At 35.5% G+C, this 22,045-nt stretch overlaps 1 protein-coding gene across 7 annotated transcripts in view; it reads left to right on the top strand.

Moving 5' to 3' along the window:
- Positions 1-22,045, top strand: part of CENPK (centromere protein K) — a 23,676-nt gene extending 1,631 nt beyond the window's left edge. For all 7 annotated transcript variants that reach the window (XM_021381590.1, XM_021381595.1, XM_021381591.1 and 4 more), the window contains 9 exons: positions 775-876; positions 2,906-2,962; positions 5,583-5,655; positions 10,695-10,741; positions 11,964-12,046; positions 12,135-12,233; positions 12,467-12,596; positions 17,792-17,845; positions 21,665-22,045. In XM_021381590.1, coding sequence (XP_021237265.1) covers positions 775-876; positions 2,906-2,962; positions 5,583-5,655; positions 10,695-10,741; positions 11,964-12,046; positions 12,135-12,233; positions 12,467-12,596; positions 17,792-17,845; positions 21,665-21,823 — 804 coding nt within the window. In that variant the 3' untranslated portion in view covers positions 21,824-22,045. The remainder of the gene's footprint in view (positions 1-774; positions 877-2,905; positions 2,963-5,582; positions 5,656-10,694; positions 10,742-11,963; positions 12,047-12,134; positions 12,234-12,466; positions 12,597-17,791; positions 17,846-21,664) is intronic.

Genomic DNA, 22,045 nt, shown 5'->3' with positions numbered 1-22,045 from the left:
AAACTTATTTCGTCTTTAAAGACTTACTGCCTCTAGTACAGTTAGGAAGTTGCAGTTCATTGTTTTACCTTAACAGATTCTCCCTTTGAGTAACATTTTGCCGCCCTGGTATTTCTCATACATGCTGTTGACATTTATATTTCTTTCAATAGACTTAACTTTAAGATGGCATTTTCAAACATGTGCCTATTTAACCCAACAGTTTCTCAACGTTTTTAATTTGACCTGTGACCATTTGCTGCTCACCATCTTTGTGCCCTCTTTATTTACTTATCTGCATATCTTTCAGCTTCTTTTGTTCTTTGTGTCCACAACACTTGAATTCAAAGACTTTTTGATGAACAAGTGAAAACTGTTGTAAGGAGAAATAGCCTAGTACATTTATTGGAAGGCAGCAGAGATAACTGCTGAAGAACTTTGAGGATATATGGAAGAAAACAACCGTTTTGTAGATTGTCACTTATTCTCACATTGTTTCTTTGTCGGGAAAGAAGATGCCCAGATGAACCAAGGCATTTTTGAAAACTTTGCACTTTCTGATTCAATTGAAAATGTTCTCAGTGTCTTATTTCAAAATATTTCTACAGTATTATGGTGAGCTGATGTTACTGAACGATTTGATCCTATCTGTAAATGTAAAGTAGTTAACTGAAAACTTCTTGGATTCAAAGGGATTGCTCCGTTACGGACTTGATCTAATGCAGCAGGTATCATTCAGTAACCTGTTAATTTTTGTTGATCTGCATGGTAACTTCTCAATTTGCTTGTTAATAGGCTGAAAAATTACCAGAAATCATGAACGACTCCGTTTGCCCTGTAGATGCCAAGGAAGAACTCTTGCGTGAATGTGATAATATTTGGAAGGAGATGGAAAAGGTACGCAAATGATGAATATTAGACTAGATTTGTTGTTAACTTTAGTCAGAATTTCTTGCTCGTCTCCCTTCACTGCATGTTTACTACACCTCCTCGAAAGAAATGACAAGAACAGTGAAATGAGGACTTTCAGAAAGGTCAACGGCAGGCATGTTGGCAGGGATGAAGAGTGTTTTGCAGAGTCAATCTTTGTTTACAATGTGCTGATTTAGTTACATCTTAAGTAAAGTAAAATGAGAGAATACATTAAAACTTGGGGAAAATGAAATGATAGTTATTTGTGTTCTGGTAATACCAATACACTGAAACGGAGATCCTCTTTTTGCGTTCTGCAAGGTGAGAATCGGTTGCTATTCACAAGTACTTAGGGTCTTCAGTAAAGGAAAGACAGAATTGGAGGAGAAGAGAGACTCAGAAGGATGATGTTCCTAGCATACATTCATGCAAGCTGGCAGTTGCAACCTCAGTCATAAAATGTATCTCTTTTGACAGATGGTCCAATATGCTAATAGTAATGCTTTAGAGCAAGTTGTATTTATTTTTCTTTTTAATTAGGCCAGTCCCAGTCAAAGTAAACTCTTAACAATTGTAAGAGAATGTTATGCATTTTATAAATTCTGCTGAGACTAACGAAAACTTGTGCTCTACATAATATACATTATATTATATTATTATTATGTATTATAATACATAATATTGCGTACCTTCTATTTTGCATGGTACTCATGCATCACTTAGTTTGTTCTGTACTGTAGGTTGAATGCATTAAAAAGAACAGAAATTTACATAAAAATACTTCACATCTTAAAGCAGAATGAAGTACATAGAAACTGTGGTTTATAAAATGTACTGTTTAGGTTTAAAATGATAATAGGTTATTATTAGCTTTGCGTGTAAACCTAACACTTTTTCATGTTGCTTAGAATTTTGCACAGTGTGCATCTTACTGCTTAACAAGCAGCAGAAAATCCTGTTTCTAGGTTTCTGAAGTAGCGTAGTAAGTTACCAAAAGAAGTATTGCTTAGCATGATTTTGGAGGATGTGGATTTTCTTAGAGAGTTTCAGATAGGAAAGGAAGATAGAGTGTTTATTATTTTTAATTTAATTGAAAAATCTTTGAAATCTTGTATCTCATCACCAGGGCATTGCATTCTGGATATAGGCGTGTTTTAGCTAAAAAATGTAAAGAACTTATAATCACTGAATTAGCTTCTCTGTTGATATCGTCTATGATGTCATGTTACATTTATTGTGCCAGCATTAGTAATATTTACTGGAGAAATCCTATATTGTGTTTAGTTTCAAAACAGAATAATAAGGATTACTCTGTAATTCTGCTGCTTAGTAGTTGTCCATTCTGCCCCATCATGGAGTAGAATACATTGCTGACACACAGAAAACAAGAAAGAGTTTAGCAGGTGACTTTTTTTGTATCTCTGTGGTGGCCTGAATTTCAGTCTTGGTATTAATGTCACTGCAGTCAGTGGGAACTGAAATGCTGCACACTTTTTTAAAAAAAAAAAAAAAAAAGCTCATTCCTCAAGTGTGTAGTATGTTGACCTGCTAAATGAGTTGAAACAAAAACTGTGTGTTATAATGTGATTACTTTACTTGGAAAGCTAGAATAGTAGCACTGGTTGTGTTAACTTCACAGCAGATTCCCTGTTCAGCCTTGTTGTCCATGACCGTTGTGTTTTTATAGTTTCTCATGTTCTTATCAGTTCAGTATTTTTCTGTGCGCTAATGTTTCCCTTGTAACTTGCTATTTTTCTCAAATTGCGCATCTCGTGTTAGCTGCTGCTTTTCTACTTTTCGATTAATTTAGTTTTTTCCTTTTTTCTGCAGTATGATTTCAAAATATTTTTTTTTTTGCTATTCTGGGGCAGCTTCTGAGGGACACTGTAAGAGCCAAGTCAAAACCTTTTTTTCCTTAAAGAGTTGTTGCTGCAATTTTAAAACATCATATTTATTTCCCCCAAAAGGTAGGAATGAGTAAACATTGTCTGTCTTTTGTGTGCTTTCTACCTAGTGTCAGAGCAAGCTAGCACTTCTAACAGCAGAACCAGTGCCAGAATCAGATGCCAAGGTAAAGCAGTTTTTTTTAATTCTCCATAAAATATTCCCTGTAGATAGACAGAATATTTCCTTCTAAAGGAAGAAAACTAAATTATCTTTGCTTACTCTGTGAAGTTGTTGGCTTTACTCTTACAAACTTTGAGACTTATTCTGAAGTATGTCAATGCCCAGCAAATGCTGCAAAGTTGCATTTGTGCAGCTTTTTTGCATAAATGCAAAAAGGGAAGAGGTTAAGTGCAGTCTTGCCATGTAACCTGACAAAGAACTAACATGGACAGTGGAATGGTGGGATGTGTAACTTTGGTAGCTGTTTGGACTCAGTGTATTTGCATCTTTTCTAAAAATAAAATATTTTTATTTTTTATTTATCTCTTTACTTTTACTGTGGAAGTTTGTGTTTGGAAAGTAGGGTTGTTCCTTGTTTGTGGATATCAATAGGAAACTGATGTGCTTGAGTTAGGAATGACCTGAGCAATGCTGAGTGTATGAATATGAGCTCCTGGAATTTTGGGGAACATGCAAAAAGGCACTGTTGGCTCATTGCTTAGTTGCTTGTAGATTCCAAATAGGAACTTTTAAAATTGAATTTATGCGGGGACCCTCCATTTGGAAAATATATTGGTTGAGTGGATGAAATACATAGACTTCATAAATCTCCATCCTACATGATTTCTGTAAGTATATTCAGGTGGTTAATTCAGTATATTTGAATGATAAACAGCACTTTTTTCAGAGATTTCTTTGTCAAACACATTCAAATATTGAATTTCTAGTTAATTACTAATTTTAATTTCTTGCTACTAATAAGCTAGAATAAATAAAATGTAAAGAACTATATTTATATGCACAAAACACAATTTTTCGCCTTCAGTACTGGATAAAATCCTAGCAGTAGAGATAACTTGTCTAGGCTTAATTGGGTGCAGGCTCAGGGTTTTTTTTCTCCAGCTTTATTGAAGTCCATCACGGCCATGTAATTAAACTTTGGAGATAAGCTTTTCTTAAAATATCTCCCAATGAGACAATGATTAAATGGAGTTGCAGGGGTATATTGCATTTCATGATAAAAAATGAGGAGGAGAGGAAAAGGTCATGTTAGACTCTCAGTCAGCAATTTTTATGTGATCCTAATTTAAGCCCTAACATAGGCACTTCTATTAACGCTGTGGCTGGCAAAGAAGCTGTGTTGGTTTTTTTTTTTCTTGCTGTTGAACTAGTTAGTGAAGTTCACTCCTTAATCACCTCAAGATCATAATCTTGCAGTGTACTCTGTGGGGTTTATTCTTTAAGGTTGAGGATGATTCTGGTCTACAATGTAATGATTTCCTTATTGAGAAGTATATTTTGCTAGGAATATATAAATACAGCATGAGAAGGACATCTATCTATGCATATATTTGCAGTATGTATTTGTTGAAGAGACCTCGATCTACAGTTTCTGAGTGGTAGTGTTAATTTATTTGTATACTTTATGTCCAGCTACTGGAGTAATGAAACATTTTGTAGATCATTTGTATCAAGTTTAAAAGGTAACAGAGTGGGCTGATGATATTGTCAAAAGTAGTATTCCAGTATTACTAGAGAGATGACACCACTGAATATACAGAATAAAAAACGTTTGTATGATGGATTATGTTTTTTAGTTTAGTTTTTTATTTTCTTTTCCAGTTCTGTTTAATATTGTAAAAGCTTTCCAAAGTTATTTTCAAAGTTATTTTGAGTAGTGAAAAGCCAAGCTTAAGGTGTTAGTTCTTCATTTTATTATGAGATCTTGGTTGATGATTCTTTTTCTGAGAAAAAGCTGAATACAATCTGTAGTCCCTTTTGTTGAAGACAGCAGTGCTTACTGCAATTAAATGTATGTTTACTTTCTTATACTGTAACTTGACAATGTGTATTATGTGTATGTGTATTTGAAGAAAAATAATATGTACAATCTCCAATTTCAGGAAATGGAATAGTAATGATGTATATATATTCTTTCTCCAGATCATAGTAAAATAAATGAAGTAAATTTTTATTAATCTCGATCATTTAGGTGGTGGCGGTCGTTGTTTTGTGATTGTTTTTTAATAAACTTTCCTGAAGTATTGTCTTTTTGCTCTTATATTTTCAGTGATGTCAGTGAGCTAGAACAGTAATCTAAAGCTTGTTGTTGTTGTTGAGTCCATAGATGTAGTTTTGGTAGAAAATGTATCTGACTACTGCTTTTTTGGAAGAAAATCTTTTGTTTAGTCATTGCATCTGTCAGTCTGTCCATTTAATGGTAAACACGTATCTACCATATATGAAAGGACAGTCAAGGATATGAAATACTGATGCTACTAGTGTCTTATCTTCAGTTGTAATTGTCTGATACTACAAAAGCAATTAAGGGGAAAATTCCAAATCTGAGTATTTCTGATTTTTGCCTTCTGAAATAAGAGTGAAAACGTTTCTTGACCTCTGCAATTGCTTTTTGAAATCCTCCAAAGGATAAAACAGTCTTTTTATCCCTCTTTACCACTCTTAAATCACTCTTTTGTTTCTGCTGCATGAATCTAATCAGTGAATTTTTATCCCACTCTGTCTTGTTTCATTCCAGTACAATTCAACATACTTTAAAAGATGCTTAATTTCTTTTAACACAGGTTTCCTTGTTACTGACACGAATTCAGGCTTTAAGAGCGGAGTATTATCAGTGGCAAAAAAGAAATCCTGAATGTAAGTAGCTGCTTACCTGTAAGGCTTGCTCATGTAAAGTTCTGCAACGTTTTTCATCTAAGCATCTTAGGATGTGTACGTATTGACTATCTTACTGTATTATCATAGTATAACTAGTCAAAACTCAAATAAAATGCTTCCCACCATGACATTTATGTTTAATTTCTAGCAATTATTCTATTTTCTTTTAGTACTTCAAGTTCTCTTAAAGTGATTTTTACTATAACTTAAACTTTGGATTCTGGAAAAGAATGCATAATTCCTATCACCATCAGTTGGTTAAATGGAAAATAATTGTTAGCAAATTTCCTAAAATATTTTACCTTGAATCAGAAACACTCATTATTCTGTCACTTTCTTTGACGTTTCTCCTTTCTGTGATCGTTTCTTCTCCGTTTCTTGTCTGTGCTTCCTTTTTTGGACAGAACTACTTGGGCAAATAGTTCTTTCTTCATGCTGTCTTAAAAGAAGCTGATATATTCTTTTTTCGTCTTTGCAAATATTGCTAATAAACTAATAGTAATTTACCTAGGCATGGTTTTTAACTGTAGTTCATTTAATTTTTTTTCAATTAATACTTTTATATTATGCTGTACTAGCTGAAACTTTAGTGGTAACCTCCTGCAGTGTATTAAAATATCTGTCTTGGATTTAGTAGGCATCAGGGATTTCAGGCTAAGAAAAGTATGAAAAACTTCAATTTATTGTAACAATGCAGGAATCCAGATTGCTTACTGAAAGCACAAACCACTAAGGCAAGTGGTAGGTCTTCCATATTGTCTTCAGACACTGTGAAAATAAAATCATTCAGAATCTAAGTGTGAGTGAAGTCTTCAGATAAGCTATTTTAGAAAATCATAAGAGTTTACGCTGCCTTATCACTAGTATTCAGATAGCATCCATTTTTATGTCTCATGTCCAGTACCTGTTTGTACCTTTCAACTTAGTAAATTTTGTTAGTTAATCTCTAAATGCATACATTGGCTCAACTTTCTTGAATATTTTAATGCCAGAATAGTCTTGTTTTTCTTAACATTCCTGTCATTTTGGAAACACTACACAAACAGCAAATAGTGATTTCCAATACTTTATTTGACCAAATAGGAATGCATTTTTAGATGAATATTATAGTCACTTCTCTAGCTTCTTTCAAAGCTCATATGCAGCACTTGCAGCATAGCATATGGTCAAGTAAGAGGAGCTGGAAAGAATAAAAATGTTTCTTATTTCTTTTAAATGGATGCTGTTGTTCAATGGAATAAGTTCATAGTTCATGTGCTTTGTAAGCCTCTCTCTAAGAGAGGTCAGCCTCAAGTGTTTCTTAGAAGTATGTAGACCAAAAGTATGACATTGAATAAAATTTAGGATATGCTGGTTCTTGGCTTCTGTTCATGAATAAGCTGCTGACTGAACAGAAATGAATTGATAACACTTAAAATTTTTATTTAGATAAAATACCTGATGATGTTAGATTTCTTTACTAAAATATGCCGTTATTTTCAACTTTGAGCTATTTGTTTAAAAATATATTCTTGAGGCATAACCTGTTTTTATTGGCTTGCTGAGTTGCATCACTCAACTGTTCATACTTGTTCTCAGGTAAAAAGATTTATCATTGAAAATCTTAATTTTGTATTGGATAAATTATCTATGCATTTTTATTATAATAGAAGTAATACCATTCTGCTATTAAACCTTTGGTTTTTTGGCAACTTCTTTGATAGAAGGAAGACAAATCTGCTGCTAAGAATGTGAATGGGGTTACAGTTGTGGGAAAGCTGAGGGCCTTCTGTACTTACATCTCCCATGTCATTCATGGCTTCTTTCTATCTTTTGGTTTAATGCTGATAGGCATCTGAGTTGCTTTCCCCAGGAGTGATGAGGGAGAACATCAGAAAGGTAAAAGTGTAAGAACTCAAGGGTTGAGATGAGGATAGGCTGTCGTAATTCTGTCCTGTCTCACCTTCTTGTGCAGGCCCCGCCTCCTCACTGGCAGGGCAGCATGAGAAGTTGAAAAATCTTTGACTTGGTGTTAAGCACTGCTTAATAGTAACTAAAACGTTGGTGTGTTATCACCACTGTTTTTACCACAAATCCAAAACATAGCATCATAGGAGCCTCTACGAATAAAGCCATAGCTCACCAACCAAAATCACACCATACCTATTCTTTGCTGTGAAGGACGAGTTACTTAATTGAAAATACTGCCTGAGTGAACCTAAATAGGAACAACAGAAATGCCATTAGGTTCTCTGCCCAACAGTATTTAATTTTATCGAATTAATGATATTCATGTTATTAAAGAGATCTTACTCTAATAATAGCACAGATCAGTACTTCCAATAGATCTAAAGCATGAGCTTGATTTGTGAGCGCTTTACTCATATTTTGTTTTAAGATTTAGAGATAGTAATTTTCTAAGTAAAAGTGATTTCATCCTGACATGTAATTTGATGCATTTTGAGCTCATTAATTTTGCTGGTTTATTTATATCACTGAACAATTACTTTTAAAGCAATAAGACTTCTCAGAAATTGTGCAGACTTAACACAACTGTAAAATTACTTTCTCAAAGTGTGCATTGCAAAATTGAAATCAATTGTACTGCATTTAAGAGATATCTAATGCTTTTTTAAAGGAAAAGCTTTTGCTGAATTTTATTTAAGATTAGAAATTCAGTGTACAACCTTGTGCAAAACATATTCTCATCATATGAACATTTAAATATGCTAAAGTAGCTTTATTTTCCTTGTTGATAGAAAGTCATATGTGTTTTTTTTTGAAGTCATACACTAACACAGATACTTGAAATTGACATGGCATTGTGAACTAACTGAAGTCCATTGAAGGCTATTAAATAAAACATTTCTTATTCAGAAAATCCATGAGCCATAAATCACTGGGTTTTGCAGAAGCATTCTAGGGAAACATTACCCTGTGCTTGAATAGAATAACATTTTTCCTTAAGTGCTGCTGTTGCTCGGGTTTTTGTTAAGATGTTGACCTTATTTGTCATTTCATCTCCTTACATGTAGCTGTTCTTGTGAACAGTAGGGACAGTGCTTTACTTTGTAAGTTTTTTAAATGTGGTATAACAGAGGGAATGGATGCCACCCAAAGAAACCTGGGCAAGCTTGCAAAGTTAACTGTATTAACCATATGAGGTTCAAGAAGTGCAAGGTGCCATGACTGGGCTGGGACAATTCCAGATGGAGACTGGGAGAATAACTCATTGAGAGCAGCCCTGCAGGCAAGGGCTTCAGGGTTGTGGTGCATGAAAGGTTGACACAAGCCACCAGTGTGTGCTTGCAGCCCAGAAGACCAAATGTATCCTGGGCCACATCAACAGAGGAGTGGCCAGCAGGGAGGAGGTGGGGACTGTCTCCTTCTACTCTGCCCTTGTTAGGCCCCAACTGCAGTACTCATCTGGAGCACAAGAAAGGTGTGAAGTTGTTGAAGTGGGTACAGGGGAGGCTGCAAAGGTAATCAGAAGGCTGGAGCACCTCTCCTACAATGAAAAGCTGAGGGAGCTGGGCTTGTTCAGCTTCTCATCAGGAGATGAGAATGTAGCCTTCCAGTACTTGAGAGATCTTATCAACAGGAGGGAAAGTGACTTTTTACACTGTCTGATAGTGATAGGACAAGGGGAAACAATTTTAGACTAAATTAGATTAGATATAAGGAGGAATTTTTTTCTTATTCAGAGGGCAGTGAGGCCCTGGCACAGGCTACCTGGAGAAGCTGTGGATACACCATCCCTGGAGGCGTTCAAGACCAGGTTGGATCGGACCCTGGGCAGCCTGATTTAGCTAGTGGGTGGCAAGCTCCGCACAGCAGCGGGGCTGGAGCTGGATGGGCTTTAAAGGTCCCTTCCAAACCAAGCCATTATATGATCCTATGTAGATTTCACTGTCCTGGTCAAGCAGTTGGGAAGCACTTAAGTATCAAAGCGTAATGCATTTGCTAGTTATTAATCAAGGAGTCCACACGCATCTACCAAACCAAATTCCTTTTTGGGATAGCAGCATCCTGGGCTGTCTTGGGGAGAACATCACTGGCAGATGAAAGAATGTGATTGTTGTTCTATAGTCAAGCATCTGGAGACTGCATTTGGAGTGTTGAGCCCATTTCTGGGCTCATCAGTAGAGGATAGACATGGTCATGATGAAACAAGTCCAGTGACAGTGCTATGGAAATGAGCAAGGGCTTGGAGCATCTGACATGCAAGGAGAAGCTGAGAACTGTATTGTTTAGACTGACAAAATCTTACCACTGTATAAATACCTAAAAAGCTAAGAAGGAAAAAACAGACGTGGTGCTGTTCAGTGAGAGGGCAAAGGTTAATGGTGACAAACTGAAATAGAAGAAAACCCATTTAAACAGATTAAAAAACCTTTTTACTGTGATGGTTACTTGATCAAGTCGCCTAGGGAGGCTTTGGACTCTCCATATTTGGTGATGGTAAAAACCCTACTGGACATTCTGTTGCAGTTTACCCTGCTTTGAGTTAGTGTTCTATTGCACCATCTTCTGAGGTCCCTTCCAAACACAACTAATCTATGACTGAGAAATTCTGAGAAATTTTCAGTCTCTATGTAACTTAGATATTTGTAAAACATGGGCATGTTATCTGTAGAAACTTGGTTAAACATTCTGTTCAAATAAGTTCTAATGAAGTTCTAATAAAATAGTTTTCATGCACAATGGAAAAACCAGTGTACAAACTCAGCTTACATATAAAAGTAAAGTTAGAGTAATAAGGAACCTTCTCACAGTTCTTCAATCATTTGACTGAAGAGCCTCTGATGGCTCTTAATGAGCCTCTTTAGGATGAATTTGAAGACTGGTGGAATTTGATTTCCTGTGTTGGTGAAAACTCTTCCACTGACAACTCAGGCTAGCTTATCCTGAAGTACATACTCCACCTTTCAAAATCACGTACCTGTGCTTGTTTATGTATTTTTTAAAAAATAAAAAAAAGTGCTTTTTTTCACTCTAAAGGGACTGCAACACATAAATCGATTCATTATATTTTTCAGTAATTTCTACTAATCCAGAGGTACTGCTGTTATTAGGAGAAGAAGAGGTAAGTCTCTTTTTCTGTTAACAGATAACTTTTTATTTAAATTTTTAATAATCCTGTACAGCTCCCATGTTTTCCTACAGCTGCTCTGGCTGGGGACTGTTGCTAAGCTAGTCTGTATATTTCTTTAGGCACTGTGGTTGTTCTAGTGCTTATCTTCCACTGAATTATAAAAAACTTCCTTGTTGCAATGAATGATTTTTTTTAACCAAAAGTTTTTTTTATTTATTGCATTTCATACTTTACATTATGTAACATAATACGTTACAAAGAAGATTCTGTATTCTTAGCTCTAAACATCTGTGAAAATAATCTGCAAATATTTTGTTCAGTTCTTCCAGATTGAAAGGCCAAATCACTAATGCATTTGTGGTAGCTTCACACCATACTGGTTGGACATTGATATGCAGCAATAGCTAAGAACATGCACACTGCTGTGTTTTAAAAAATCTTTTAGATTTTTCCTCCTACTAGCTTTCTTCCCTCTGGAATCACTGACAGCAGAGAACCCATCAGCTGTTAAGAGCCATTATTAATGAGCTGTTTGGTTAGACAGCTCGTTTAATTTCACTGTCAAGTATGTCAAGCACACTTGCATCTGTATAATATTTTTAGAAGTTTTGTTTCCTTGAGCAAAATATGCAGTAGTTTTCATAGTCTGTATGAAAGGAGACAAAATACATCCAAATTGTAGGTTTATATTAAAAAGGCATAAACTATTAGGAATATTGCTTTTTAGAACATAATGAAAAGTGAAAGATGTATGTTCCTTATCTCTAACAGCACCTATAGCGCCTGGCTGCAGTAGTTATATTGTTTCTTCCTCTTTCCCATATATATATAATCCATATCATTAATGTATATAATTAGTCTTTCTTTGCAGCATCTTTCTTTTTCAGTGCTATAGATGTGATGTATGTGCATTTAGTGTTTCATCAGATGAACAGTACACGTGAGTGCTCTGTGATCTGCTTCAAGTAAAATTAACGATGTTTTACAGAGTTTCAATACATTATTGAACATCTGGGACGCTAAAACTGTAAACAGCTTCAGCTGGATTTTAAAACAGTATGTCACTTGACCCTTACTTCTTAAGAAATTAAGGATAATTTTGTCCGTCTTCACCTGATATATGAAACCAGATCTACAGATAAAACCTTACACAGAACAAATAGTAGAGGCTTGGCGATGGGGAAATTGTAGGTTTATTTTTACTTCTTTATAGTTGCAGAAAGTAAAGAAAGAGCTTGAAATGGTGCTGTCAGCAGTTCAGTCAAAGAATGAAAAGCTGAAAGAAGATCTGGAAAGGTAATACAATAATTGGGACTTAAGAATTGTGGGTTAGGGAAAACTGCATTTATCAATTGTACTACTTCCTATTTTTCATGTTTCAAAGAGAACAGCAGTGGCATGATGAACAGGAGCAAATACTAAACGCTTTTAAAGAAATTGAAGAAGAAATGAAAAAAGGAGTTGTTACAGATTCTGAAAAAAGGTATTGTTGTAATGTCAGCTTTTTCGTATTGAAGAATTTACATTTCAAGAAAAGCATGTAAGCAAACAAATACTTAAGAATATACTGCTTGCTTTGTAAAATAGATCAAATAATAAGATGATGATCTTTTAACTATAGAAAATAAGTGCCTTTCCTTCATTGAGGGGAAAAAAAATTATTTTGTTGAATTTGATATTCTATTGGTATGTTTTTACTATTATATTGGCTACTAGAGTATTTCAAGAACTGAAAAACCAAATGTCGGAGCTAAAGGAATACAAGAAAAAACTCATGAATGCTTTGGGTGAGTTCCTAGAAGAACATCTTCCCCTTCCAGAGAAAAATGGAGATGCTAAAAAGAAGGTAAAGTGTTGAGTTGATGTGGGGTTTTTTTGCTGTCCTTGTATTTTTTGTGGTGTTTTTTTTGTTTGTTTTCTAACTGTTACACTTGGAACGCTTCATTTTTATTTAATTAGATGTTATATTTTGTAAAGTCACTGGCATAGAATCTTCAGTTATTTCAAAATACAAGTATATTCTTACAGCTGATCCTTTATATTTAATCAATGTATTTCAACTTGGTTTATGTTATTTAAGGCTGTTCCAGCTGAATTTTTTTTTTAATGCATATAGCCTTTACCCAATAAGATGTACTAAAAGCTGGGCCAAAATTGAAAATGTTGTGGCGTTCACTCCAAATTGCTTCTTTTTTTATCTTTTCTTTATTTTTTAACTGGACTAGGCAAGTGGATTCATATTTTCCTTGGCAAAGCAAATTTTAATTGCCTAACAATGCTTTTTGGAACAGTAGTAAGGACAAGTGTTTATAATTACAATATAGTTTAGAATGTTAACCATCAGTTTCTGTTCAAGCAAACCAGGCCAAAAATTATCTTAAAGCTTAGGGAAAATAGGTGGTCAGGGAGTATTTTGCATAATAAATTCAAAGTCTGTAGTAAAAACAAACCTTTTACCATTGCTATTTAAAAGACTGATTAGAAAAAAGCAATAAATAAATATGGTGGGGGTTGATTTGGATTTCATACACACTTAAAAACACAGAAATAGATTTCTTGAATCTAGTTCCCTGTTATTGCAGACAACCACATCATACAATTTCTAGAATATTTTGATTGAACTTCATTTTTAATTCCTTGTGGTTACTACCTTTCCTGTTGGTGTTTGTTCTAGCGTTTCAATACCCTGGTTAGTAACTCTCCTAATTTACAGTCTTAAATTTAATCATGTCTAATAGAGATCCATGTATTCTTATGCTAGTATTGTCTTTAGAATAGCTCCTTCTTGCTTGTATTTACTTCTCCTGATACATTAATAGGGAGCAGTCTAATCCCTTCTTGTTCTTTGTTTTGTAACTTGAAAGAGGAAAGCTTTCTGTTTGTTTCTTATGAGAGAGCTTTTCATTTCTCTGGCTTATCATAATACTCATTGTCTATATTTGGTTCCTTTCTGATTTTTTTTTTTTTGGAACCTGGTAGAAACCAACATTATAAACAAAACTTTATGAGCTCATATGCTTCACAAAAACAAAAAAAATACACTCTTGTCTTTTTTCTTCCTGTTATTTTTAACTGATGAGACTTGAGTTTCTACTAAAAAATCTTGGATTTACATAGTACATATTTTGCACATAGAAATACACAGTGGTCATCTCTGAAGTCATCCACATCTTCTTGTACTGTATTTCAGATCTTCTCTATATCAGTGCATTCCAGAATCTTGCTATAACTAAGTATTGATCGCCCTACCGTTGTAGTTTAACCTGGCAGCTCCGCACCATACAGCCATTTGCTTGCATCCCCCTCCCAGTGGAATGGGGGAAAGAATGGGGGAAAAAAAGTGTAACACATAGGATGAGATAAAAGCTATTTACTAAGAGAGAAAAGGAAAAGAGAAATAATAGTTATTATGTTTGTATACAGACAAAACAAGTGTATACGCACAGTGCAATTGCTCACCATCTGACAACCAATACCCAGCCAGTCCCAGAGCAGTGTCTGCCCAACCTGGCCAACTTCCCCCAGCTTTACAGTTTTCACTTGAGATGCCACATGTTATGGAAAATCCCTTTGGCCCATTCAGGTCAGCTGGCCTTTTTTCTGTTCTCTCCCATCACTTGTGTTCTCCTGCCCCCCCCCCCTCCCCGCCCCTTTGCTGGCATGACAGTACAAAAAGCTGAAAAACTGAAATGTCTTTGGCTCTGTACAGTACTGCTCAGTAACAACTAAAACATTGGTGTGTTATCAACATTATTTTTCTACTAAAGCCAAGACACAGCATCATACCAGACACTGTGAAGAAAATGAACTCTGTCACAGCCGAAACCAGGACAACCTACATTTTTTGTCACCGTTAAGAAATTAAACTTTAGTGACTTAATTAACAGTGTTCCTTCAATCAGATATTTCCCCATTTCAGCCTGATCTCTCATCTCCCATTTTGCTGGTTCTTACTCATCTTACAGTTTTTTTTTAGGATGTTCCTTCAAATACCAGATACTTTCCCAGATGAATTTTAAGCTGTTGTCAATTTTTCTCCCCATGGATATCATATCTTTAAAAATGTATTTCATACAATGAGATGCACAAGTTCATTTGCTACTGTATGTACGATTCACATAAAAATATGGTCTGGAAGTGATCTCTGGAGTTCTTCCAGCCCAACCCTATCAGCAAGGCCAATTTCAAGGTTGGATTAAGTTCCTCCTAGTCCTCTTCAGCTAAGTTTCAAATGGAAGAAATGGTGCATTCATGTGTGTGTTTCAGAATTCTGAGGAACAGCTTTTGCTAGAATCCCTCACCCCAGTGCAAAATTCAATTCCTTGCATTTTCTCAGCCTTTGTTATACTGTTAGAACTTCTCATTAGTTTCTGCACTCTCTTTTCCTTGCAATTTTCCTTATTTTGAAGAAAATAGCATCACCCAAGGTCTTTGGGATTAATCTTCACTTTCCCTTCTCACAGAAGCTCACTTTATACTTCTGTTTGCTTTTACCTAAGAGTAAGACTTATTTTGATAAATTTCCAATCAAGGTTTTATCTTAGTTTTAATTTTGTTTGTACATTTATTGAACTCTTAAACACAGGTTATGTTCTGATCAGTCTTGTTTTTCTTTCCAGTCCTTGTGAATTCGTATCTTCTTCTGCATCTTTCAACTTCACCTTGGTTCTTGGTGGCTCAGCTACTTGTCCCCCATAATCAGCATCTAAAATTATCTGTGAAGGCTGGAGAAAGACGTTTTCCTTAACATGTCAGAAATACAAATTGTCTGCTTTAGCAATAGCATTTGAGGCTACGTGGATTCAAAAGAGGGCATTATTCACATCTGTTATCAGCCTGGTTCCACGGTCGTTAAGCAGCTAACTTTCCCCTCTGTACTTGGCACTGGTGAGGCTGCACTTCACGTTCTGTGTTCAGTTTTGGGCCCCTCACTAGAAGAACGTCATGGAGGCCCTGGAGTGTGCCCAGAGAAGGGCTTTGAAGCTGTGAAGGGTCTGGAGCACAAGTCTTATGAGGGAACTAGGATTGTTCAGTCTGCGGGAGACTCGGAAGATCTTAACCACTCTTCACAATGACCTGAAAGGAGGTTGTAGCTGTGTGGGGGTTAGCCTCTTTCCAGGTAACTAGTGACAGAATGAGAGATAATGGCCTTGAGTTGCGCCAGGGGAAAAATTCTTTCTCAAAGAGTGGTTATGCATTGGAACAGGCTGCCCAAGGAGGTGATGGAGTCACCATCCCTAGAGGTTTTCAGAAAGAGAGTAGATGTTGCACTGAGTGATATGGTCTGGAGTGGCCACAGGCATGGGTTGCTGTTTGGACTATATGATGTTACTGGCATTTCCAACCTTAATGATTCTGCTATTGTAAGTAACTCTGTGCGTTGGTAGTTTTGTTTCACTTCATGGAAGCTTCTTGTGCTTTCAGTAGTTCTGTATGACTGTGAATGTGCTCCAGGCTATTAAAAGCAGTTGTGAACTGCTGTAAACCTGACTTAAGGTTCTACCTGCCTTCCACCAGACACCAGCACCTGGGTCAGGGATTAAAGATAAATCATAGTTAGCTTCTGTTGCCACAGTCTGACAGACACCTTTAGTATATAGGCAGTGATTGAGGTGAGAATTTTCTTGCATTTTAAATCTCAGAAAGTCTTAGACTCATTTTTTTCCTTTAGATAAGAAATACTCATTATGCAAATATGTCTCATGAAAAGAAGAAGGTACCTTTCAGCTTAAATAAATACATGCTGATCATACTGCTTAAAAGTGACTTCATATGCATTAATTAATGATAGATACTTATTAAAATTTGTAACACTTAAAGTATGTAAGTAATATTATAAAGCAATACTTATTACATATATTATAAAAATAGGAAAATACATTTGCTAGTTCTGGGAGAGTGCAAACATCGTTACACTAACATCCTTAAGATTTTATTATTTGTATTAATTAAATAGTTCTATTAATTTCTGAAGTCAAAAATTAATTTTAGCTTTGACACATAAATATCAAACCCACTAACTAATCTATGAAGTAGTATTTTTGACAACAGCCAAGGCTATGAAGCAACTTCGTGATTCTTCCTTGGAAGTTTTTGCAGCTTCTCACTATAGGTTCTATTTCCTTAGCCTAGTATCAATGTAAAGATACAAAGATATGCATTACTGAGCCCTAGCTCAGTCATGATTTGTGCATGGTTTCCTTGGAGCAAGCAGTATGTCCCCTTTGTGGCTTTCTGCTAAGAATTGTGATGGAAAGGATAAGCCAGAATTTGCCTTTCATGAGTTATTATTTATTGCCTTTTTCTTCTTCTGTTCCAGAATTGGAGTTTGTATAATGTGCTGCATAGTGCTTAGTAAGCAGCCACCAGTTCTGGATTATTTCCTATTTCCGTGTTCAACACGAATAGGGAAAGTTGAGAAAACTGAAAAAAGAACCAGGTTAAATATGCAACAGCACAAGCACTTTTATTGGCATTGTTTTTATTTTAATTTTCTAATGTATGGCTTTACAAGGAGTTGTATGACTCTCTCTTAAACTTGGACTTTTTTTTTTGTAGGGGTAAAATAAATTCTAATTTGGAAATCATGAAGAAGTATTAAGGCACTGTGAACTATAATCTTAAGCTGTGCCAGATTTGCACTTTATTGTAAACATTCCTCAGATGTTCAAAAAAAGTACTGTTTTTGTAATGGCTCATATTAACAGAATGTTTTGCATTGTCCTACAACTAAAATATTAGGTACTTGGTTTTATTTCGGTGTAGGTAGCTATACTACAGTCATCAAAGAGTAAATGTAATGATTTTTAAAGTAATTATTTATAATACTGAAGTTCATGATATTGCATTGACAGATTTATTATTTAAATCCTACCTTGTATTTGTATTATGACTAAACAAAAGCGTATGTCTTCATCTGTTGTGTACTATCACATCAAATAATTGTGTGATTAACTTTCCTTCTCATTGATAATATTTCCTGAATATTTTGTTTTGCGGGTGTTTTTTTTGTTAATTTGTCTGGGGGGTTTATATTTGCAGAGATGCTCTGAAGAGCCATCTGAACAACTGATAACAATGCATGAAATTTTAGAGGTAAGATGATATTATTTGAGGAATTCTATAATACTCAGATCTGATTGCAATCTATTAATAAGATAAATAAAAATATGACATACTATTTAGATAATTGAAAAGTAAAATGCTTAATTTCTATTTTAATTTCTATCAAATTAAACCTCCACGTTTTTATGAGACTAGATAACCAAATCTTCAGTTTCAGCTGGAAAAAAATTATTTACCCCTTATTTCTGTAATTTTATAATGTTTATTTTATAGAAGTTTTATGAGTCTTAGAGGTTCATTTGAGGGAAAAGCTGCTTTGGTTAAGAAAAAATGTCACAGAAATTGTTCCATTTCGTGCTGCGTTTTGTACTGTTTAAATAACGAATATTCCTGAAAAGTAATACAGTATCAGTTATAGGAGAACTGAGTAATATATCTATTAACTGGATTATCTTCTTTCATATGAGGAAATCAATGAGTCTTGATTCATCTATTTCTAATGGATTTTATGATAAAATTAGTTAGCATATGTATTTTTCATTAGAGTACAACTTAAGATTTTGAAATGCCAAGCATAATTCTGAAGGAGCATTGAATCTTTTCAGTAGCATTGTTCCTTCTCGTCTTAAAGGTAGTTTCCTTTTCGTCCTCCATCCTTATTCTTCAGACAGTTATAACCATCTACATGTAAAACCTCCCGGAAAAAATAAATTCTTTTTCTTGAGAGAAAACTTGATGAATAACATTATGGTGTTAAGATGCTATGATCCGGTCACTATGACATTGTTGTACTTTAGTTTAAAGCCCAGACAGTGAATCTTTACTTACATCATCAAAATCATTTTACATGCCTGAAGTATCTCAGCATGCCTATTAATGTCAAATTAGGCAGAGTGAGAAAACAAATTCAAGAATTTGAAATAGATATATTCCCTAAGGAAAACAAATTGCCCTTCATATTTTTTTTATGATAATACTTGTCTTCTTAAAATAGGAACACATCCAAATAGTGTCTGATTTCCATTTGGAAGAACATATTAGTTCCAGAAAATCAGGCTTATTTTTAACTATTTTGGCCTAAGCTGTAAATGTCCCTTATCTTTATTTTATGGTGATGGTGGTTGTGGGGTTTTTTTTCCTACTATTGAGCAACTTGGTTCTAGTTTCAAAACCATTTGCTTAGATACAGATAATAATTTTTAAAAAGACAAAGAGTAAGTCATATTTCTATTGTAATTACAGATTTACTGTTGTAGAACTGTAATAGATTCCCAGGATTACAAGCGAAGCATGTGTTATTAATGCTGTCTCCTTAATGTGTTTGCTTTCTGAATAATGAAAGTGTACATCTTTAATAAATCCATTTTGACAGGCTAGGTGTATTCATTTTCATTAGACTGGATCATCTTGTAGGTCTTTTCCAACCTTGGTGATTCTGTGATTCTACGATTTACATTATTGAGGTATATTAACACCTGCTTCATTAAATTAGCATAAAATACCTCAGCAAGCTGTAAACTTGTTCATCATGCAAACTTCAACATTTTTATTATACTAATTTTTATTCCACTAGTAATCTATATTTTTCACTTTTTACAAATAAAGTATTTTTTTCCCCTTAAGCTGTTTAAGATTTATTATTATCAGATTGAGAATTCAGTAAACTAGTTGAAACTCTAATATTTACAATATAAATGTATGTAATTGGCCATAAAGACAATTTTGGAATATAAGATGTCAAAGAAGACTAAGCAACAATTCATCTACAGTAATGTAATTGGACTAAATATTCAGCATTGGAGCAGATGAATACAAAATACCTAAACTAGAGCGATTCTTTGGAGTGTTCATAAAAAAAAAAAGAGCCTTTTTTTAATAGTGCTAGGAGAGGAAAACTACTTTTATGCATTTTTTCATCAGCAAGAAAGAGGCAGGCAGATTATTTTGTACTTAATAAAACTAGGAAAGCTAGGACTCTACAAGCTCTAAGGAGAATGGTGAAGTAGCTAGGATGAATAAAGAAAGCTTGATAGAATAGGCAAAATTAAATAATCTGTAAGCATGTATTCCATGTGACCAATATTATGAGGGCATAAGCATAGTCTTCAAGAGCACAAAAAGAAAGTCGAAAATGATGTTTGATTTTCAGTCTCTTAACTAGTAGTATATTTAAGGTAAGGAAGAAACAAAGAGTAAGGAAGTATCAAGAGGTGGTGAATTTTTGTAAGACACTTGTCGTGTGCAAACAAGAAGTGGTTATAAGAATTTGCATGAGTTGGTTAACATTCAAGTACCACTTCATCCAAGCTCAAGATCTGCGCGTCGGCTTGCTTAAGTGTATCAGTAGCAAAAGGAGCCTAAGGCCTGCTGCTGAATAAGATGGGTGCCCTGGTAATGGAGGACATTGAGAAGGCTGAGTTACTGAATGCCTTCTTTGCTTCAGTCTTTACTGCTAAGATTGCCGTTCAGGAATCCCAGACCTTGAAGATGTGAGAGTCTGGGGCAGAAAACTTTACCTTGGCCAAGGAGGATCTGGTCAGAGATTGCCTAGGCAAACTTGACATGCACAAATCCATGGGCCTCTGGGCTACACCCACAACTGCTGAGGGAGCTGGCAGAAGCGATTGCTGAACTGCTCTCTGTCATCTTTGAAAGGTCTTGGAGAATGGAAGAGATGCCTGAAGACTGGAGGAAAGCTAGTGTCACTTTAGCCTTCAAAAAGGGCAAGAAGGAATACCTGGGAAGCTGCAGGCCTGTCAGCCTCACTGCTGTCCCTGAGAAAGTGATGGAGCAATTTAATCTGGATGCTATCACCAAGCAGGTTGAAGCAGAGGTTATCAGGAGTGCTCAACATGGATTTATCAAGGGGAAATCATTCGTGACCAATCTGGTAGTCTTCTATGATGTCATGACCAGCTGGGCAGATGAGGGTAGAGCAGTGGATGTTGCCTGCCTTGACTTCAGCAAGGCTTTTCACATTGTCTGTGATAATATCCTCATAGGTAAGCTTAGGAAGTGTGGGATATATGAGAGAAATATGAGTGAGGTGGATTGAGAACTGACTGACTGGTAGAGCTCGAGAGCTGTGGTCAGTGGCGCAGTCTAGTTGGAGGCCTGTAGCTAACAGTGTACCCCAGGGGTCAGTACTGGGACTAGTCTTGTTTAACATCTTCAACAGTTATGTGGATGAAGCAATAGAGTGCGCCCTCAGCAAGTTTGCTGATGATACAAGGGCTGCTCTGAAAGTAGTGCCACCTGTTTTATGATGTTGGCTCACAATCTCAGAGGCAGACGTTGCTGGTATAGCCGTAGAGGCTGAACCTTCCCACCAGTACTCCATTATGTGTTGTTGCCATGGGACAGATGGCAGCAGAGGGGCACTCTGACAAAGTGGTGTCTGGCAGGGAAGTGCATATGGAACAAAGGTGTGGCATTGAGTTCCTCCATCTGAAAAAAAATGGTATCTACTGACATTCGTCAATATTTGCTGAATATTTATGGAGACCAAACAGTGGACGTGAGGACAGTGAGGTGGTGGGAGGTGCATTTCATCAGTGGCAACAGTGACAGTGCATTTCCACTGGTACAGGTTTTTATGAGCATTGATAGAAGTCAGTTATGGCTTTGAGACAAATTATTTCCAAAAATCTCTCTCTCTCTCTCTCTCTCTCAATTATATAAGGATTTACTACTGCCTTCATGTTCGTATTTCTTAGGCACTTGCAGTTATACCATCTAAACTCCCTGAAGAATTTTTGATAGACAGTGAAAGACTTAGTATTGATACAAGGAGAATTCTAGTTCTAATTTTTACAACATGTTCTAAATCTTGTACTTTTGGTCTTCCAGATTCTCTTAAATCAACTAATGCGCACACCGCATGAACCCTATGTAACAGTCAGTGACTCATTTTGGCCACCTTATCTGGAGCTGCTACTGCGAAGTGGAATTGTCCTGAGACATCCAGAAGATCCAAACAGGATACGCCTAGAAGCCTTTCACGAGTAGTGTGATCTACATGTTTTGAAACAAAACGAATCACTAGTACTTCTACTTATGGGTAAAACATACTTACGTATCTGCTGAATTTTTTTTATAACTTGTATTTATTTAATAAAGTGTCTTTTTGGCCGTGGCATGAAATAGGAGGAAAAAAAAAATTATGATTATATAAGTGTTCACAGTCATACTTACACTTGACATCCCATGCTAATAAAATGACCACCAAGA

This window comes from Numida meleagris, chromosome Z (genome assembly GCF_002078875.1).
Source record: "Numida meleagris isolate 19003 breed g44 Domestic line chromosome Z, NumMel1.0, whole genome shotgun sequence".
NCBI classification, from domain to species: domain Eukaryota; kingdom Metazoa; phylum Chordata; class Aves; order Galliformes; family Numididae; genus Numida; species Numida meleagris.
The sequence above is the reverse complement of the archived record's forward strand: the minus strand, read 5'-3'. Positions and strand labels throughout refer to the sequence as shown.